At 36.8% G+C, this 22,372-nt stretch overlaps 1 protein-coding gene across 1 annotated transcript in view; it reads right to left on the bottom strand.

The window, feature by feature from the left end:
- The window catches only part of LOC117334527 (chromosome transmission fidelity protein 18 homolog), a 31,339-nt gene that overhangs the window by 3,833 nt on the left and 5,134 nt on the right, over positions 1-22,372 (bottom strand). The window contains exons 9-23 of the mRNA XM_033894209.1: positions 21,511-21,608; positions 21,190-21,313; positions 19,870-19,979; positions 19,017-19,110; positions 18,291-18,389; positions 17,777-17,904; positions 17,273-17,344; positions 13,969-14,080; positions 12,704-12,874; positions 11,740-11,889; positions 10,026-10,156; positions 5,656-5,740; positions 4,457-4,509; positions 998-1,112; positions 1-67 (exon numbers count right to left, since the gene is read on the bottom strand). Of these exons, the coding sequence (XP_033750100.1) occupies positions 1-67; positions 998-1,112; positions 4,457-4,509; positions 5,656-5,740; positions 10,026-10,156; positions 11,740-11,889; positions 12,704-12,874; positions 13,969-14,080; positions 17,273-17,344; positions 17,777-17,904; positions 18,291-18,389; positions 19,017-19,110; positions 19,870-19,979; positions 21,190-21,313; positions 21,511-21,608 (1,609 nt within the window). The remainder of the gene's footprint in view (positions 68-997; positions 1,113-4,456; positions 4,510-5,655; positions 5,741-10,025; positions 10,157-11,739; positions 11,890-12,703; positions 12,875-13,968; positions 14,081-17,272; positions 17,345-17,776; positions 17,905-18,290; positions 18,390-19,016; positions 19,111-19,869; positions 19,980-21,189; positions 21,314-21,510; positions 21,609-22,372) is intronic.

The raw sequence follows: 22,372 nt of genomic DNA, 5'->3' as shown, positions 1-22,372 counted from the left end.
CTGTTTGTTTTGGTTTGGATTCTGGAGTTTTCTTCTTTATAACCCGTCCAAAGAAGTCTCTTACCACCTGTGAGCAACCAAAAATATAACATATAAAATAATATTTATCAAAGTTTACCAAAGAATCAAAAAGTAATTTATAGAGACCTCTTCGTTTATGCAGACAAACCGGTTCCTAAGTTTTTAATAGTATTAAACATTTCAGGCATAAATCTTAAAACTCTTTGTCACGGCTCATCAAAAAGCAACATAAAATCACGAGGTCAATCATTATTTCATAAACAAACCTAACAACTCTGGTCCAACCATTTGTACCACCTTCACATGGCATGCAGCACTCAGAAACTCCTTGTATGACCAAATATTATGAATCCTGCAACTTCACATGAACAGTCTTGTACTATACATGTAGCAATTGTGGTCCAGCCAACACCTCTGAAATACTTACCACCTCTTCTGGTGCCACAGACACGGCCTTGTGGTCCAACAAACGCCTCTGAAATACTTACCATCTAACCTGGTACCAGACACGGCCTTGTGGTCCAACCAACGCCTTTGATATACTTTTACCACCTCTTCTGGTACCAGACACAGCCTTGTGGTCCAACCGACGCCTTTGATATACTTATACCACCTCTTCTGGTGCCACAAACATGGCCTTGGGGTCTAGATAACGCCTCTGAAATACATACCACCTCTTCTGGTGCCACAGACACAGCCTTGTGGTCCAAATAACGCCCCTGAAATACATACCACCTCTTCTGGTGCCACAGACACAGCCTTGGGGTCTAGCCTGCGCCCCTGAAATACATACCACCTCTTCTGGTGCCACAGACACGGCCTTGGGGTCCAGATAACGCCCCTGAAATACTTACCACCTCTTCTGGTGCCACAGACACGGCCTTGGGGTCTAGCCTGCGCCTTTGAAATACTTACCACCTCTTCTGGTGCCACAGACACGGCCTTGGGGTCTAGCCTGCGCCTTTGAAATACTTACCACCTCTTCTGGTGCCACAGACACGGCCTTGGGGTCCAGCCTGCGCTTGTGATTAGGTATAAATTCCTCATCTGTTTTGGATTCACTTGATGACAATTGTGAATTTGACTTTCCCCTTGAATGATAGAAGAAAAAGTTGTTTTTTTTCATTTGTTTTATTTTTAATCATTTTAGTATGACAACAAATACAATATGACATGTCACAACACATCATCATCATCATACCATCCTCCTCGTTCTGCATACTAATAATAATCATCATCATCATAATATCACCATTATGTATAGTAATAATCATCATACATAATCAAGCATCATCATCAAACAGAAGGTTATAATACCGGCCCTTCTGGCAGTTTTATTTTTTTTTCTTCCATTGCTTCTCTTCAAACTTTCTACTTCCTTAACAAAAACTAAAATAACAGGGGGCTGTTTGTTTATGTGGACAAATCAGTTCATCAATTTCTAATTTTACATTTCAGGCATGAATCTGGATGGACCTATAGGTATTACATCATGCCTTGAAAGTCTTTTGTCAAGGCTCGTCCAAAAGCAACATAAAATCACTAGGTCCGTCATTATTTCATAAACGGACAACTCTGGTCCAACCAGTCTAAACTTTTTGACAATGATCAACGAAAAAAGCATAGGAACTCACAAAATTATCCCCACTGATCTCTGACATTAATATTAACATGCAGAACGTATGTGACACTGAGAATGTAGTATGTAAGGTTCTTGATGCAATCTTCACCATGTACAGAAGGGATTATGTTGTACAGACATGCAAAGAGTAAAATGTAAAACATTAATATTACTCATCAACTGAAAGCTCTGAACAATGGAGGCTGAACGACCAAACTTAACAGATTATCATGTGAGTACGCCATTTCAACCTTAGTACCAGAATCATTTTGTAATTAGTGTTTATCAAATATTAGGTAGGTATGATGAGGGTACCCAGTATTGGGTAGGTATGATGAGGGTACCCAGTATTGGGTAGGTATGGTGAGGGTACCCAGTATTGGTAGGTATGATGAGGGTGTCCAGTATTGGGTAGGTATGATGAGGGTACCCAGTATTGGTAGGTATGCTGAGGGTACCCAGTATTGGTAGGTATGATGAGGGTACCCAGTATTGGGTAGGTATGATGAGGGTACCCAGTATGGGTAGGTATGATGAGGGTACCCAGTATTGGGTAGGTATGATGAGGGTGTCCAGTATTGGTAGGTATGATGAGGGTGTCCAGTATTGGGTAGGTATGATGAGGGTGTCCAGTATTGGTAGGTATGATGAGGGTACCCAGTATTGGGTAGGTATGATGAGGGTACCCAGTATTGTGTAGGTATGATGAGGGTGTCCAGTATTGGTAGGTATGATGAGGGTGTCCAGTATTGGTAGGTATGATGAGGGTACCCAGTATTGGGTAGGTATGATGAGGGTACCCAGTATTGGTAGGTATGATGAGGGTACCCAGTATTGGTAGGTATGATGAGGGTGTCCAGTATTGGTAGGTATGATGAGGGTACCCAGTATTGGTAGGTATGATGAGGGTGTCCAGTATTGGTAGGTATGATGAGGGTACCCAGTATTGGGTAGGTATGATGAGGGTGTCCAGTATTGGGTAGGTATGATGAGGGTACCCAGTATTGGTAGGTATGATGAGGGTGTCCAGTATTGGTAGGTATGATGAGGGTGTCCAGTATTGGGTAGGTATGATGAGGGTGTCCAGTATTGGGTAGGTATGATGAGGGTACCCAGTATTGGGTAGGTATGATGAGGGTGTCCAGTATTGGTAGGTATGATGAGGGTGTCCAGTATTGGTAGGTATGATGAGGGTGTCCAGTATTGGTAGGTATGATGAGGGTACCCAGTATTGGGTAGGTATGATGAGGGTACCCAGTATTGGGTAGGTATGATGAGGGTACCCAGTATTGGGTAGGTATGATGAGGGTACCCAGTATTGGGTAGGTATGATGAGGGTACCCAGTATTGGGTAGGTATGATGAGGGTACCCAGTATGGGTAGGTATGATGAGGGTACCCAGTATTGGGTAGGTATGATGAGGGTGTCCAGTATTGGTAGGTATGATGAGGGTACCCAGTATTGGTAGGTATGCTGAGGGTACCCAGTATTGGTAGGTATGATGAGGGTACCCAGTATTGGTAGGTATGATGAGGGTGTCCAGTATTGGTAGGTATGATGAGGGTACCCAGTATTGGTAGGTATGAGGTGGATATCCAATATTGGTAGGTATGATGAGGGTGTCCAGTATTGGTAGGTATGATGAGGGTACCCAGTATTGGTAGGTATGATGAGGGTACCCAGTATTGGTAGGTATGAGGTGGATATCCAATATTGGTAGGTATGATGAGGGTGTCCAGTATTGGTAGGTATGATGAGGGTACCCAGTATTGGTAGGTATGATGAGGGTACCCAGTATTGGTAGGTATGATGAGGGTGTCCAGTATTGGTAGGTATGATGAGGGTGTCCAGTATTGGTAGGTATGATGAGGGTGTCCAGTATTGGGTAGGTATGATGAGGGTGTCCAGTATTGGTAGGTATGATGAGGGTACCCAGTATTGGTAGGTATGATGAGGGTACCCAGTATTGGTAGGTATGATGAGGGTATCCAGTATTGGGTAGGTATGATGAGGGTACCCAGTATTGGTAGGTATGATGAGGGTACCCAGTATTGGTAGGTATGATGAGGGTACCCAGTATTGGTAGGTATGATGAGGGTGTCCAGTATTGGTAGGTATGATGAGGGTACCCAGTATTGGTAGGTATGATGAGGGTGTCCAGTATTGGTAGGTATGATGAGGGTACCCAGTATTGGTAGGTATGATGAGGGTGTCCAGTATTGGGTAGGTAGGTATGATGAGGGTGTCCAGTATTGGGTAGGTATGATGAGGGTACCCAGTATTGGGTAGGTATGATGAGGGTACCCAGTATTGGTAGGTATGATGAGGGTGTCCAGTATTGGTAGGTATGATGAGGGTACCCAGTATTGGGTAGGTATGATGAGGGTACCCAGTATTGGGTAGGTATGATGAGGGTACCCAGTATTGGTAGGTATGATGAGGGTGTCCAGTATTGGTAGGTATGATGAGGGTACCCAGTATTGGGTAGGTATGATGAGGGTACCCAGTATTGGTAGGTATGATGAGGGTACCCAGTATTGGTAGGTATGATGAGGGTGTCCAGTATTGGTAGGTATGATGAGGGTACCCAGTATTGGGTAGGTATGATGAGGGTGTCCAGTATTGGTAGGTATGATGAGGGTACCCAGTATTGGTAGGTATGATGAGGGTACCCAGTATTGGTAGGTATGATGAGGGTACCCAGTATTGGGTAGGTATGATGAGGGTGTCCAGTATTGGTAGGTATGAGGTGGGTACCCAGTATTGGTAGGTAGAACAGCCATCCATTGCTAGTATAAATGGTGAATACTGTACCTCTTGGCTTCACCCCTTCCTAGCTCACTGCGTCTCATCTTTTCCATAACAATCTGTAATCAAATTGTTTGATGTTAATTTATTAATTGGTTTCAAATACATTGCATATACCTCATCGACTTAAATAGTATGACAGCTATTAGCAGTAAGTCATTATCATGAGAAGTATTAAAACATAATAATACAGTTCAATCTATATCATATATAATTATGTATATATAATTATGTATTAGAAGTGTAGCAATTCAATGATGCATTTTTATTACATTTTTACCTTTGAAATATCAAAAATTATTCTATAACTGATATTTTGCACTAGTGAAAATTATCACTTTTTCTGATTTGACCAATTAAAACTCTCCTTACAAACAACGATTGGGAAAATAAAAAGCTGATCCTGTATATTTTGCTATAAAATGTAATAAACAGAATATCTAACAGCATCTCCAGTAATACCAAATATATTTTCAGGAGTGGGGCTAATATTTTGATATTTTTCACTCTAGCTGCACACTCGTGAGAAATGTCAAAAATTTAGCCACTCATGAAATACATTTGGTATTACTGAAGACACGGTTAGATATCCTCTTTGGTATTACTGAAGACACGGTTAGATATCCTCTTTGGTATTACTGAAGACACGGTTAGATATCCTCTATGTATCTAAATGCATTGTATCTACTCCTTTTACTCATGATAATAATACATTTTGAATGGTGATAAAAAAAAAACTGGACTTCAAATGATAACCACAGATTTTATATTGAACACATTTGTAGTGACTAGGTTCATCCTGTTGTTTTCCACATTTTACATACATGACTTATTTAATATCTCAACATATTTTTTGTCTCTTTGGGAAGAACTTATCATATGACACATGGACAGAGATGATCTTTCCATTGAAATATGTGTGCTTGTCAATATATCTTATGAAAAGAAAGGAAACATTTGACTCTAAAAATGTTACCCAAGTAATGGTTTACACAGTAAGAGAATTTTGAAAATGGCTTGTAACAATCAGCATAAAAGTATCCCATGTCCTATGTTTATGTTATATGATTAGGAAACAGTATTATAAACTACAGAAAGAAATTCTATTTAATGCACCATTTCCACAAAATTCCTATAAAGGGTTATTTATGGTATGATATATATCATATCGCCATTTAAATATCATAGAAGCACTACAAACCTACCTCTCTAGCGATTAGTTGCTTGGCAGCATAGGTAAGCTGTCTCTGCTGTTTCATGCCCAAAAACTTGACCACCTCGTCAACTTTCCTGTAGGAAATCAAACATTAATCTTGTAGTGTGACAATGATACAGTTATCTCTTTACCTTCTTTACCCAAAAAGGACCCCACCAGTTTTCTGAGAACAAGTCAGCATGTGGCATCTTTTGATCAAAACTTCATACTACAAAGTTTGGGAGAGATATAGGGAAGTGGAAAATATAGATTTAGAAGCACATCTCCAAAATTGTAACATGTCAAGGTTAAGTAATCATGATTCTGACAGTCTAGAGGGTATTATAACATTTGATGAAGCTGGGAAAACACTAAAAGAGATGAAAAATAATAAAAGTCCAGGGTCTGATGGTTTCACATCTGAGTTTTTTAAAGTATTTTGGAAGTATTTAGGTCATTTTGTTGTTCGATCATTAAATTATGGGTTTTCAGTCAGTCAATGTTCAGTAACTCAAAGACATGGTATAATTACTTGTATTCCCAAGGGAGATAAACCTCGACATTTTTTAAAAAATTGGAGACCCATCACACTGTTAAATATAACTTATAAAATAGCTTCTAGGGTAATCTCACATCGTATAAGAGCAGTTTTGGGTAAAATTATTAATGAGGATCAGACAGGGTTTTTATCAGGTAGATATATAGGGGAAAATATTCGTACGGTCTATGATGTAATGCAGTATGCAGAGGAACACAACATACCAGGAATGTTATTGATGGTAGATTTCGAAAAAGCTTTTGATTCGGTTTCATGGGCGTTCATAGATAAGGTTCTAGGCTATTTTAACTTTGGGAAAGATATAAGGAAATGGATAAATACTCTTCATAATAATGCAAGTGCATCTATAAATCAAGGTGGAAACATATCAAAACATATTAAGATTCAACGTGGATGTCGACAAGGCGATCCAATTGCACCATACATTTTTATTCTCTGTGCCGAAGTTTTAGCTGCAAAAATTAAAAATAATAATCTCATAAAGGGAATTAATATTGAAAATTCTCCTATTCTAAATGTACAGTATGCAGATGATACAGGTTTGATATTGGATGGATCTAAAGAGTCGCTGAGAGAATCTATTTTTGAACTAACTACTTATGCTAAGATATCTGGTCTAAGAATTAATTCTAATAAATCTCAGGTGATATGGATAGGAAGTAGGAAATATAGTGAAGAAACATTTTTGCCTGAAGTAAATCTGTTGTGGGGACAACACAATTTCACTTTCTTAGGGATAGAATTTTCTGTTGATCTGGATAAAATTCCTAAAATGAATTTTGACAAAAAAATTGTAAAACTTAAATCTGTTATTAACTTATGGAAAAGAAGGAATTTGACACCATTAGGTAAGATTAATATTATTAAATCTCTGTTGATTTCACAACTTAACTATTTGTTCATTACTTTGCCAAACCCTTCAGAAAAGATGATTGCCCAGTTAAATTCTCTGATTCTGGATTTTTTATGGAATAGTAAATGTCATAAAATAAAAAAAGATGTTGTTATTCAAGACTATATTGATGGGGGTTTAAAGATGATTGATGTTCATTCTTTTATTGACTCTCTAAAGTTAGGTTGGGTAAGAAGATTATTTCACTCATCTGGTAAGTGGAAATTAATTTTAAATACATATGTTAATTTTAGAAAACTATGTAACTGTGGAAAGGAATATATTGATTTGTGTAGATCCAATTGTAAAAACTTTTTTTGGAGGGATGTGTTTAAATCATTAAATAGGCTTAATAATTCAGATTCTATTAGGCTTCCAAAACCAGACTCAATTTTAAAATCACCCATCTGGTATAATAATGATATCAAGGTAAACAACAAGTATGTTTTTTATCAAAACTGGTTTGAGGGCATATTAACAATAAATGATTTAATTAAAGATTCAGATGATTTAGCTTTTCTTTCTTTTGAAGAGTTCAGACATAATTTTCGAACTATAAACACAAATTTTCTCCAATACCATGGACTAGTTTCAGCTATCAAGCGCTTTTTGAAAAAATTTGATTACCTGATTCAAAGACCTCAACAGCCTTTTATACCTTTTCTATTTGACATATTTTTTAAGAGTGAAAAGGGTTCAAAAGATTTTTACAAATGCCTTATTGCGCCAATATCCATACCTACTGGAACAAGAAAATGGAACCAAGAATTCATTATTGATCAAAATAAATGGGCCAAAATATTCAAACTTCCTTTTATAGTTACCAAAAGTTCTAAATTACAGTGGTTCCAAGTGAGAATTATACACCATATTTTGGTAACAAACACGTTCCTTTTTAAAATAAACTTAAGTCCTAGTATTTTATGTAACTTATGTTGTATGGAGCGTGAAACAATAGTGCATTGCTTATGGGAATGCCAAGAGGTTCAGTCACTATTACAGAGATTTGAAGCACTACTTGATATACTTTTAATTCCGTTTGCTTACAATAAAGAATCCTTCCTGTTTGGTATAGTATCACAGTACTGCAGTAATGTTGATAACGAAATTTTAATTCTTATCAAGCATTATATTTATAAAACTAGATGTCTCAGCAACTCTTTAAATCTTAATGCGCTTATTAATGTCATCAAAGATCATTTTTCTATTCAACAATACATTAATTACAGTAAAAGTGAGAAAATTAAAAGGCAATTTGAACTCAATTGGAAGAAATGGAAACCTGTTCTAGATTTATAGTCATCTGAAAAAGATAGTTCCTCTTTGCATATATAGCTTTAGGTCCCCAAAGACTGACATCGCCTGTTCTAGCTCCTTTCCATTACTTTTTATTTTTACCATTTAAAGAAATTTTCTCCCATGCTTCAGTCATGTTTATTTTTGTCTGTCTTTGTGTGTGTGCGTTCTATGTGTGATGGTGTGTCCGGTTATGCGTCTGTCTGTGCGTGTGTCTGTTTTGTCTTGTGTGATGGTGCGTCTATGTGTGTGTCTGTCGGTGTCGAAGTGTGTGTGTGTGTATGTCTGTGTAATGGTGCGTCTGTCTGTGTCTATCTGTCTGTCTTGTCTGTGTGATGGTATGTCTGTCTGCTTCCTTCTCACTCTGTATAAATTTAGGTTAGGTTATGTATGTATGTTAATTAATATGTAAATGATGTAAGTAGATGTGAGGCTTGTGGTTCAAGCTTAAAATAATCGTGATGAAGATGATGTTTTTTGTGTGATGATAAGGATGATGATGTTTTATTGTGATGAAAAAAATGATAATAATTTATGTATGGATAATGATATCATGATAGATGATGATGATGATTAAGTGTGATTATTTTGATGATGATGATGATGATGAATGGATGAAGATGATGATGCTGATATGATGATGATGATGATGTTTGATTATGTATGATGATGATGATGATGATGGTGATGATGGTGGTGATGATGAACCGATGATGATGAGGAGTAAGATGATGATAAAGATGATGATTCTGATATGATGATGATGATGATGTTTGATTATGTATGATGATGATGATGATGATGATGAATCATGAGTATAGCTACTGTGGGTGTAAGAGTGAGAATGTGTGTGCATATATGTTTCAAATGTTTTGTATTTATGAAAAAAATCTTGAAAAATAAAAAAATTCAAAAAAAAAAAAAGTTTGGGAGAGACTCTCTCAGTACCAGATGAGTAAATCATCAATAACAAACTTAACTGTACAAATTATATTTCACTTCATCAATTTTCACATCTGATTAACATATTACATATTTTCAGATAATGGATATGTTTACCTTAGGCCATCACAATATTTTGAATTTCGCAGTAAAAATCACAAATCAAGAGCTTCGCAAGCGGGAGCATGATACGCCCATCAGTGTAAAAGCTACCACATGAAAATATAGCATATTTGATGGGCGTATAAAAATCCCTAATGTAAGATGAACATAATTGCTTCTTGTTGTAGTGAATAAAATCTTAGAGGAATTGAATCAGAAATAGAAAACTTTTTGCATTTTCTACACAATGACCATATTTGGCAATAAAAAGGGGCATAACTCTGCTAAAGATAATCGCGAAATTTCGTAACACGAATGTGCTTGAACTATTGTGCCATAGAGTATTTGTAGCAAGTTTCATAAAAATCTGTTGATAAATAAAGGCTGGATAACACTAACAAGGAAAAGTTAAGGGACGGATGTACGAACAGCACAGAGTATATCATAATATGACCTGTCGTTGACGGGCATATAAAAAGTTATAAGATAGATTGATAAGTGCAGTCTCGGGCTTCTGTCCATATATAGTACCAGTACCTTTGTTTTTCCCTGTAACTGTCACTTTCACAGACATCAGTTTATAACTTACGGGTCCAGGGAGTAGATGTACTGGCCGTCGGGAGATTTCTCCTGCAGGTAAGTCATGTTGTAGGCAATCATTATCCTGATCAGCTGAGCCAGTTCTTCCTTCTCACGGGTACTGTATAACTGGGTATTGATCTAGAGTGAAATATATACCTTACAGTAAAATATATCTGTCTAGTATTGTATAACTGGGTATTGATCTAGAGCGAAATACCTTAAAGTAAAATATATCTGTCTAGTATTGTATAACTGGGTATTGATCTAGAGTGAAATATATACCTTACAGTAAGATATATCTGTCTAGTATTGTATAACTGGGTATTGATCTAGAGTGAAATATATACCTAGTTATAAAACACATATCTCTAGAACTGTTTCTCTACAATAAATCCTATATCTGTCTAGTATTGTATAACTGGGTATATATCTAGAATAAAATGGGCGTACATTGCTAGTAATGCTTGATGATTACTTGTCTATAACAGGGGCCGAGAAGGACAGGCGCCATAGGCACATAATTCTCCATGGAAATTATATAGACTAAACACAAAGATGGTAAATGGCCCATACCTATACTCAGTTTTTCCAAGCCGCCCATTACATTTACCACACAGAAAGGCATATATCTCTCTAGTATTGTTATAGTCCTTCTTTACATATTAACTGTTTTATCAGATATAAACATACACTCTTGGTCCAACTCGCATTTTCTTCCAAATACTTATACATTGTATTATCAATGCTGTTTAGAGACATCAACATGCTTTGAGATATATAAATTAGAGGTAGATGTTGGAAATATCAGAAAAATCTTATTTTGGGAGAACATGACTTACAGGACGAAGGGTAGGCATGACGATACCTATCAGGGGGAAGGACAAGACTTACAGGACGAAGGGTAGGCATGATGATATCTATCAGGGGGAAGGACAAGACTTACAGGACGAAGGGTAGGCATGATGATATCTATCAGGGGAAGGACAAGACTTACAGGACGAAGGGTAGGCATGATGATATCTATCAGGGGGAAGGACATGACTTACAGGACGAAGGGTAGGCATGATGATATCCATCAGGGGGAAGGACAAGACTTACAGGACGAAGGGTAGGCATGATGATATCCATCAGGGGGAAGGACAAGACTTACAGGACGAAGGGTAGGCATGATGATATCCATCAGGGGGAAGGGACAAGACTTACAGGACGAAGGGTAGGCATGATGATATCCATCAGGGGGAAGGACAAGACTTACAGGACGAAGGGTAGGCATGATGATATCTATCAGGGGGAAGGACAAGACATACAGGACGAAGGGTAGGCATGACGATATACATCAGGGGGAAGGACATGACTTACAGGACGAAGGGTAGGCATGATGATATACATCAGGGGGAAGGACAAGACTTACAGGACGAAGGGTAGGCATGATGATATACATCAGGGGGAAGGACATGACTTACAGGACGAAGGGTAGGCATGATGATATACATCAGGGGGAAGGACAAGACTTACAGGACGAAGGGTAGGCATGACGATATCTATCAGGGGGAAGGACATGACTTACAGGACGACGGGTAGGCATGATGATATCTATCGGGGGAAGGACATGACTTACAGGACGAAGGGTAGGCATGATGATATCTATCGGGGGAAGGACATGACTTACAGGACGACGGGTAGGCATGATGATATACATCAGGGGGAAGGACAAGACTTACAGGACGAAGGGTAGGCATGATGATATCCATCAGGGGAGGTAACACCTCAAGGACAGTCTTTTCCTGGTCTAGATACTTCCTCACAGATGGGATCATATCTGTCATCATCGCTGTTACCAGATTCTGAGATTTGCTTAACTTCACAGATGCCTGGAGCAGAGCGAGTATAATTTTGTATAATAAATTCATAAATTTTAAAATACAAGCGCTATTAAATCAGGTTTGCATGATTTGAACCATTACAAAAATTATGTTAAATTTATCTGCGCTCTTTTAGAAAATCATGCCAACCTGATTTTCTAAAAGAGTGCACATAAACTTAACATAGTTTTTGTACTGGTTTGTGTAATTCATACCTGTTTTTGTAGGTAATTCAATGATCAGTCTGATTTCAAGACAGAGTATATAAAGTGTATACAAAGAGAATATATTCATGTGAGTATGTACTGCTGTTTTCATGCTAGATTCCCTGAAAGATTCAGAATAATTTCATCATAATCTCTTGAAGTCTCCTAAAAAAATCCTAACCTTGAACAAATATCCTTTACTTCTGGCTATTCCAGTAAAATACATACCAAGTGGGAGGGACTCTAGGCCCATCAAACAGGACCGCTAAAACAAGTGACTTAATTCAAACAGTAACATATAATAGACTGCATTTTCTAGAGCATCCAACCTGCATTGAATTTCTTTATTTCTGGGTTTCTCCTGATGGATATGTATTTTACAGGAATAGTCCCTAGCTTGAAACTTAATCATTTTACAGCAGTTATCAAACAAAGTTATATTTATCATTACTGTTGGCCCTGATGGAAGTGTACCCAGAAAAACATTGTACCATAGAAAATCCCATGTGACTGCTCTACATTTTAAACCTGATCAGGGAATCGAAACCTGTTTTGTTAAGGTGAAAGGCAAGTGCAGTTTCCGCTACACTACCTGACAATCCAAACGGCACACTAACCTCATACTGACTGTGAGGGTACTGAATTCTCGGAGCTTGATTGGATGCAAACAGCATGTGGAAGGTGACGGTGACGTACGGGATATATGGCAGCAGACAGTAGTCCTGCTTGTGGGCAATATACCGGTTGGTATTGTCCACAAAACATAGCCAGTCCATGGCAAAATTTAGCTGTAGAATACATAACATCACAATATACCGATTGGTATTGTCCACAAAACATAGCCAGTCCATGGCAAAATTTAGCTGTAGAATACATAACATCACAATATACCGATTGGTATTGTCCACAAAACATAGCCAGTCCATGGCAAAATTTAGCTGTAGAATACATAACATCACAATATACCGATTGGTATTGTCCACAAAACATAGCCAGTCCATGGCAAAATTTAGCTGTAGAATACATAACATCACAATATACCAGTTGGTATTGTCCACAAAACATAGCCAGTCCATGGCAAAATTTAGCTGTAGAATACATAACATAATAATGTACCGATTTTCCCAGTCCACCAAATAGCCACTCCATGGCACAATTTAGCAGTAACTTAAAATACTTGTATACAGATTTGTACAGTCAGGGCTTTTTCTCACTGGTTTGGGATGGGGCCTTTTTGTCTCATTTTAGGAATAAAACTGATGAATTTGGAAAGATTTTTTTCAGGAGTAAACTGCAAATTTTGGGAATTCGGTTTAAATATGAAATTATTTCAATTGTGAATGGGGCCCATTATTAGCCCCAAAAAGCCCTAAGAAAAAGCCCTGACAGTCCAGGGCAAAATTTACCTGTTACATACTTAACAACAAAGTACACAAATTCACTGACTACGGCTCTCACCATAACACAGACAAACAAGATTCAGCTGGTATACTCCAATTAATTCTTTATCGGTTTGTAAATTTTCACGATTAAAATTATAAACAGAAGATATCACCCTTTTATAATTTGTTAAATAATTGTTCTGAATGCAGAAAAATCAGAAAAATGAAAATAGCAAATAAAATAGTGAACAACCGGGCACAAGTCTTTATACATGTAGTACGAAGGGCCATACTCTTTACAGTATCGCAAATGAGATTATGTCTGGTACAAAGTGACAAGTCATTATAGACAGGTATACAACTTGATACCTGTACAAAACACAAAAATATCACGTGCAAGTGCAAGCAAATTTACAGTTCCAGGTGAAAGATACATGTACCAGATATGCCTAGGACTACACCTACACTGGCGGAATATGAAAGTTCCAGTATATACTTACACCTTCCATTTTGGGATCTTTATACTTGCATTCAAGGTAGTTCTCAAACAGGCCCTGTATGACTTTCTCATACTCCCCACTGGAATAGGTAGCTTGTAGAACATTGTGAAACCTACAAAAAATTCCCAGATTATTATGGGGTTTATTTCAGCGAAATTGTGAGGGTTTTTTTCAGTGAATGTTTATTTTATTATGAAACAGAATCTTACACTTGTGTCAATGTATAAGATACCATATTACATATGATAAATAATCTCACTCAACCTAAAGGCTTCGGACATAACATGTTACCAAAACTCACTGAATAAATTCTATATTAGGAGAGAGTTCAATCCAAAACTGCAATGACTAGAGTAGGAGCAAACTCCCTTTGGTAACATGCTTAAACCTACCGCCAATTTACTTTGGCTCTTCAATTCTAAAGTGTCAAAACTAGACACCATTTACACATGTGTTTCCATTTGGAAGCAAAACAGTGATTTGTTCGTCTTTATCTGCATGTGCAATTTCATTCAAAGGAACAGTCTGACTATTGCAAATAGTTGATGATCGAACTCGCCCTACATTACTGGAACATGTGCAAGATCTTATGCAAGATTCATAATCACACAAAAAGCAGTGTACAGTGTATGTTTACAGTACAGCACTGAACTTACAGTACAGCCCACACTGATTACATGTTACAGTACAGCCCATACTCATTACATGTTACAGTACAGCCCACACTAAATACATGTTACGGTACAGCCCACACTGATCACATGTTACAGTACAACCCACACTGATTACATGTTACAGTACAGCCCACACTATAGCTAATCACATGTTACGGTACAGCCCACACTGATTACATGTTACAGTACAGCCCACACTGATCACATGTTACAGTACAGCCCACACTAATTACATGTTACAGTACAACCCACACTAATTACATGTTACAGTACAGCCCACACTGATCACATGTTACAGTACAGCCCACACTAATTACATGTTACAGTACAACCCACACTAATTACATGTTACAGTACAGCCCACACTGATCACATGTTACAGTACAGCCCACACTGATCACATGTTACGGTACAACCCACACTAATTACATGTTACAGTACAGCCCACACTGATCACATGTTACAGTACAGCCCACACTAATTACATGTTACAGTACAACCCACACTAATTACATGTTACAGTACAGCCCACACTAATTACATGTTACAGTACAACCCACACTAATTACATGTTACAGTACAACCCACACTAATTACATGTTACAGTACAACCCACACTAATTACATGTTACGGTACAACCCACACTAATTACATGTTACGGTTAAGTCCACACTAATTACATGTTACAGTACAACCCACACTAATTACATGTTACAGTACAACCCACACTAATTACATGTTACAGTACAACCCACACTAATTACATGTTACGGTACAACCCACACTAATTACATGTTACAGTACAACCCACACTAATTACAGGTTACAGTACAGTCAACACTAATTACATATTACAGTACAACCCACACTAATTACATGTCACAGTACAACCCACACTAATTACATGTTACAGTACAACCCACACTAATTACATGTTACAGTACAACCCACACTAATTACATGTTACAGTACAGCCCACACTAATTACATGTTACAGTACAGCCCACACTAATTACATGTTACAGTACAGTCAACACTAATTACAGGTTACAGTACAACCCACACTAATTACATGTTACAGTACAGTCCACACTAATTACATGTTATAGTACAACCCACACTAATTACATGTTACAGTACAGTCCACACTAATTACATGTTACAGTACAGCCCACACTAATTACATGTTACAGTACAACCCACACTAATTACATGTTACAGTACAACCCACACTAATTACATGTTACAGTACAACCCACACTAATTACATGTTATAGTACAAACCCCACGCTAATTACAAGTTACAGTACAACCACACTAATTACATGTTACAGTACAACCCACACTAATTACATGTTATAGTACAACCCACACTAATTACATGTTACAGTACAGTCCACACTAATTACATGTTACAGTACAGAACACACGCTAATTACATGCTACGGTACAGCCCACACTAATTACATGTTACAATACAACCCACACTAATTACATGTTACAGTACAACCCACACTAATTACATGTTACAGTACAACCCCACGCTAATTACATGTTACAGTACAGTCCACACTAATTACATGTTACAGTACAGTCCACACTAATTACATGTTACAGTACAACCCACACTAATTACATGTTATGGTTAAGTCCACACTAATTACATGTTACAGTACAACCCACACTAATTACATGTTACAGTACAGCCCACACTAATTACATGTTACAGTACAGCCCACACTAATTACATGTTACGGTACAGCCCACACTAATTACATGTTACAGTACAGCCCACACTAATTACATGTTACAGTACAGCCCACTAATTACATGTTACAGTACAACCCCCACTGATTACATGTTACAGTACAACCCCACGCTAACTACATGTTACAGTACAGCCCACACTAATTACATGTTACAGTACAACCCCACGCTAACTACATGTTACAGTACAGCCCACACTTATTACATGTTACAGTACAACCCACACTAATTACATGTTACAGTACAACCCACACTGATTACATGTTACAGTACAACCCACACTGATTACATGTTACAGTACAACCCACACTGATTACATGTTACAGTACAGCCGACACTAGTTATATGTTACAGTACAACCCACACTGATTACATGTTACAGTACAACCCCACACTGATTACATGTTACAGTACAGCCCACACTAATTACATGTTACAGTACAACCCACACTAATTACATGTTACAGTACAACTCCACGCTAATTACATGTTACAGTACAGCCCACACTGATTACATGTTACAGTACAACCCACACTAATTACATGTCACAGTACAACCCATACTAATTACATGTTACAGTACAGCCCACACTGATTACATGTTACAGTACAACCCACACTAATTACATGTCACAGTACAACCCATACTAATTACATGTTACAGTACAGCCCACACTGATTACATGTTACAGTACAACCCACACTAATTACATGTCACAGTACAACCCATACTAATTACATGTTACAGTACAGCCCACACTGATTACATGTTACAGTACAACCCACAATTATTACATTACAATATAGACATACAGTACATTGTATGAGGTATATATATCTGTGCTGACGTAGCATAATTTACCTAGCTGTAGGAGATGTGTTGTTGATTTTCCATTCTTCATTCCGAAGATCATTGATACTCAAAAATCGATTTCTGAAAGAGAATGCCAACATTTTTAGGGCCTGTTATCAAGATATTACTACTCTTAACATCAACCAAACAACAATCAGTTAAGTCCTTCAATATACTAAAACCCCCTCTTTGTCATAAAGGCATTATCACATGGTGACAGGTAATTGGGCTGCAAAAATATACTGGTATTTCAATATCATTTTTTTTTGGCTGATTTATTTGTCATATAGTAATTAATGTATCAAAATGAAATCTTCTATCAAATATGTGATTATATTTCTATCAAAGAGAGAATCACACTGAATCAAGATATATTTTGCCTGAATGTACATGCAAGAAACCCCCTTGGTCTTTTATGTGACCACAATTGATATCCCAAATTCAATTAGAAAGGAGTAATTGCCATTAAAATCTGAGAGAATTGATCCACAAAAAGAGCAACACATTACTGACTGTTTTGGTCTAGGTAGTGAGAAGATGTCGTTCCAAACAGAGAACAAACTTCTTTGTGTGTCCTTTTGTCCCACGTTCATTGTCTGGATCAGACGTACCGACAACTCCTTACAATGGCGTTGGACGAACTGTAGAACCACAATCAAACAAAATCAGCTAAATACAGAGGATCTGTGAATATTACGTCACAAGCAAATCTAATATTATCATGAGTTAGTACATTTATTTAAATATTTTACAAATCAATTAAATCATACAGCAGCAAATATGTTAAAAAAATCATTGAAGGGAACATTTTTTGTCTCAATTTTGAAATCAAGATTTAATTTTAGGGAACTTGGTATTATAATTATGAATGATTTTGTTTCTAACATGTTTCAATCAAAGCCAATGGCATTGTCAAAGTGAACAGCCACAAGAAGTACTTCTGAATACAGTGTTATTCTGTATTGATCCAAACATTAGTTGCCTCTTACAATAAAATCAAAGCAAACAAAGCATTAAGCATTTATACCTGTAATGTATTCAGACAGGACCTGATATCGTTATCCGTCTTCTCACACAAAGCTAACAAGCTATTCATATCTGCCTTCAAACTTTCTCTTCTGGTCACCTATAACAGATTTCATAATATGTGAGAATTAAAATGAACCCATAATCAAATTCTCAAGACTCAAAAACCTTACATATGAGGAACGTCTAGAGAGACTAAATCTTCCAACTTAACAACATCGGAGAACTAGAGGGGACATTATCAATGTTTTTTAAAATAGTTAAAAAAACTTTATGATTGTAGAGTAACTGAGAACTTTTTCCAAATGGACAGTTCTAGTAGGACGAGAGGTCACTCTGAGAAAATTTTTAAGAAACATTGTAATCTAGAATTAAGAAAGAATTTCTTCAGTAACAGAATAATAGATGTATGGAATAATTTGCCGCAACACATTATAGATGCAGATACTGTATACAACTTTGAAGTAATGCTAGATAAACACTGGAAAAATATTCATTTTAAAGTTTAACATTTGAGATATATTGAGGAAACATAGCAATGGATATACTGGAAATCAATCATTTATTTATTTTATGTACATATATTGTTGATATGGATATAGAGGCTTCCAGCCTGCATCCATTAATTATCCTAATAAATCCTAATAAAAAAAAAGTTCTTACTTGAATGGCAAAAGCCAATACATTATCTAAGTTTTGTCTCTAAATATCGTCTCATGCAACATACCTCAAACAGTCTACTGGCAAGCTTGGCTGGCTCAGTCTGTGGAAACGTTATCACCATCGCATTCTGTCTTAGCTGGCGTAATGAAGGAACATACCTACAAAAAAAATCTTTACTGTCTCATAACAAAACAAAGTCTTCTAGGATACCTGAGATGAGGTTCATCTGTGGTGAGGTAATTTAATAAATTACTTTTAATTCCTCATTTACGGCTAAAAGGTATTATTTGTAATCAACCTACATTTCAGATTGATTCGAACATGCCAATTAAAATACAAAAAGTAAGAATTTTTAAGACATGAAAGCAAATATATCATCATAACATTAGCTGTATATGTACATGGTGTACCAGACAGTCATTGTGCTGTATTAACATTGCAATTACCTTGTAAAGGCCTAATGTGTTTCACACTTTGAAAGTTTTGTCAATGCAAAATCAAACTGTAGCATGATTTTGTATAATTTGAATTTGAAAAAAAAAAAAAACAAATTATTTGATCTGACCAAAGGTTTGTCATACTGGTTAGTATAATAAACAACTCACTGGTCAGTATAATCAACCAATCACTGTTCAGAATAATTAACCACTCACTGGTCAGTATAATTAACCAATCACTGGTCAGTATAATCAACCAATCACTGTTCAGAATAATTAACCACTCACTGGTCAGTATAATCAACCAATCACTGTTCAGAATAATTAACCACTCACTGGTCAGTATAATTAACCACTCACTGGTCAGTATAATTAACCACTCACTGGTCAGTATAATTAACCACTCACTGGTCAGTATAATTAACCACTCACTGGTCAGTATAATTAACCACTCACTGGTCAGTATAATTAACCACTCACTGATCATTGCATATACAGATGATAGGACGTAACAGGATGCCGCTCTCCTTCTTCTTACCACTGCCTTCATCTGTCTTCTTGATTAGGCTCAGCAACATATTGATGGCAGGCTGGCAACCAGATATGAATAGCATTTTAGTCAAAAATGTAAACTAAATTGGAATGACTCTGAAAGGTTACACTATCTTATTGTTTAAGATATCTACAGTAAACCTCCGATTAGTTCGAACACACAAATAGTTCGAACACACATTTTTTTCTAGAAAAACAATATTTTTTATCTAGTAATAGTTCAAACTCTGGTTGTTTATAACTGACACTATTTCGGATAGTTCAAACTTGTCTAATAAAGAACGTGAAGTAAGATTTTTCTCGGCAAACTCCATCGAAAGCTCACGACAACCCGGCCCCAACAACAGAAAATTGCAACAACCAGATTGGGACTCGAACCTGTGACGTCCGAACTCTAGACGGACACTCTAACCATTTTAGCTACCTGGCCATCGGCATTCAGTTCAGTTCCGCTACATTCCTCCCTCCTTCAACAAAGTCTATGACCCTGAAGACACACAAGACCCTATACCACCTCTGTGGGTATTTAGTTGTGCACCAAATGTAAAAGAAGAGGAAAAATGCAATGACCAGACCGGAACTCTGATTGGACAGTCTTACCATTTGAGCTACCCGGCTGTCAGCACCCCGCCCAGTCCAGATTATAGATATAGCATCATTATGAGGTAAGAGATATAATACTTTATGGGGTAGAAAGTTAAGGTGGGATTATATATACATTACTCAAATGATACCCAAGGCCCTATTTTGATACATTATTTGTGAACCCCTTTGAGACAGCTATATAGCTGTAGTATGGCGTTATATGAGAACTTCAAATTAATTATCAGTGTTATTAACACTCATTACATAACAGTTTTAATAACAAATAAACAGCGGTGTGACTGGCTGTAGAATTATATTATTATCAATTATGTTATCACAACTGTATAATCAATATGATATCAAAGAAGGAATATGTGTAGCCAACTAGCCATGAAATAAAATATTGCCATTTTAGACAGAAAAAGCTGTTTTCATGAATGTTTCCAAACATCTTGTTACTGCGATATTCAAAAGATAGTAAAATTTTTATATAATCCTGTTTAAGTTAAGCAGTCTAAAATTACTGTTGTTTTATTCATTTAATATATCCTGTGGTCTGTTTGTCACACGAACGAGACTTTAGAGTTTTGGATTTCACACTTTTTTACAGCTAATTATCAGGAAAAGTTACAGAGGAGAGATATGTGTTTATCAATGCCTCACCTGAGGAGCTCCATCTATCTCATCTATAACGAGGCAGTTTGGTCTAGGATCAGCTTCCAGGACAGACTTCATTTGAGTTGCTGCCTCAATCTTGGTTTTAAACACATCAGCACTGCGGTCATCACTGTAAAAACACATTTACATCATCTTAATTATTTGTATTGCTCAAAAATAAATTTAATCAATTTGAATAATTATTCAATCACTGAAGAACTTGGTTATCCCATAAATAAATAATAACTTCAATCACTAAAAAGCGTGATTATCTTATAACCAATCACTTCAATCAATAAAATGCTTTTAATACTTGGCAGCATTTACCTTGCATTGATCTCCACCATGTTGTAGCCAGCATGCCGAGCCAGAACGTGAGCTAGAGTTGTCTTCCCTAGTCCTGGTGGACCATTCAACAGTGCAACCTACAACAATCAGTCAGATCTTAGGTACATGTTTTATGGTTGTCAATTCTGAGCAGAGCTAAATAAATACCCCTGATTCCCTTTTTTTATCATATTCCCTGCGATTAGCACTCCAATAAACACTGCCCCCATTTTCCAAAGATTTCTCCTGTAATTAAGCATTGATGTCATTTTTTTAGCGTAGCGGATTCTTACAGAAGTTTGCAAACAAAATTTGTTTCATACCCTGATGAAACTAAAAAAAAATTGACATCAACGCTTATAATTAATTTTTGAAAATGATTTTCTAATTTAAAACATGTTTTATGTACAATTTTACTGGTTTTAAATGGGATTCTTTTTCTCAAATCAATACGCAACGTCAATTGTCGTATTGTGACGTCACATTTTTCGCGCCATTCTCGGAATTTCTTTCATAGAAGAATGAAAAGAATTTTTCGACCAATCACATTTGAGTATTTACCATGAAAACAAAGAAAAATTAATTATATAAGCATGAATACAAAATCTGTTGAGGGTACAAACAAGCCCCTTACATCTCTTCATGTTTATTCTATGACCTACCATACAAAAATGTTTTACATCCCCTATATAAACAGTAGCTAAGACCTATTACACAAACTAGGACCTATTACACAAACATTATTTCAGATCCCTCATATCAACAATATATAATCGTCCCATGGCCTAACTAGAAATACTCTGTTTAGATTTCCCATGGTAACAACACATTAATTTCACAGGGATTTTTATACAAATATTTC

The sequence above is a fragment of the Pecten maximus genome, chromosome 1 (genome assembly GCF_902652985.1).
Source record: "Pecten maximus chromosome 1, xPecMax1.1, whole genome shotgun sequence".
Classification (NCBI taxonomy): domain Eukaryota; kingdom Metazoa; phylum Mollusca; class Bivalvia; order Pectinida; family Pectinidae; genus Pecten; species Pecten maximus.
The sequence above is the reverse complement of the archived record's forward strand: the minus strand, read 5'-3'. Positions and strand labels throughout refer to the sequence as shown.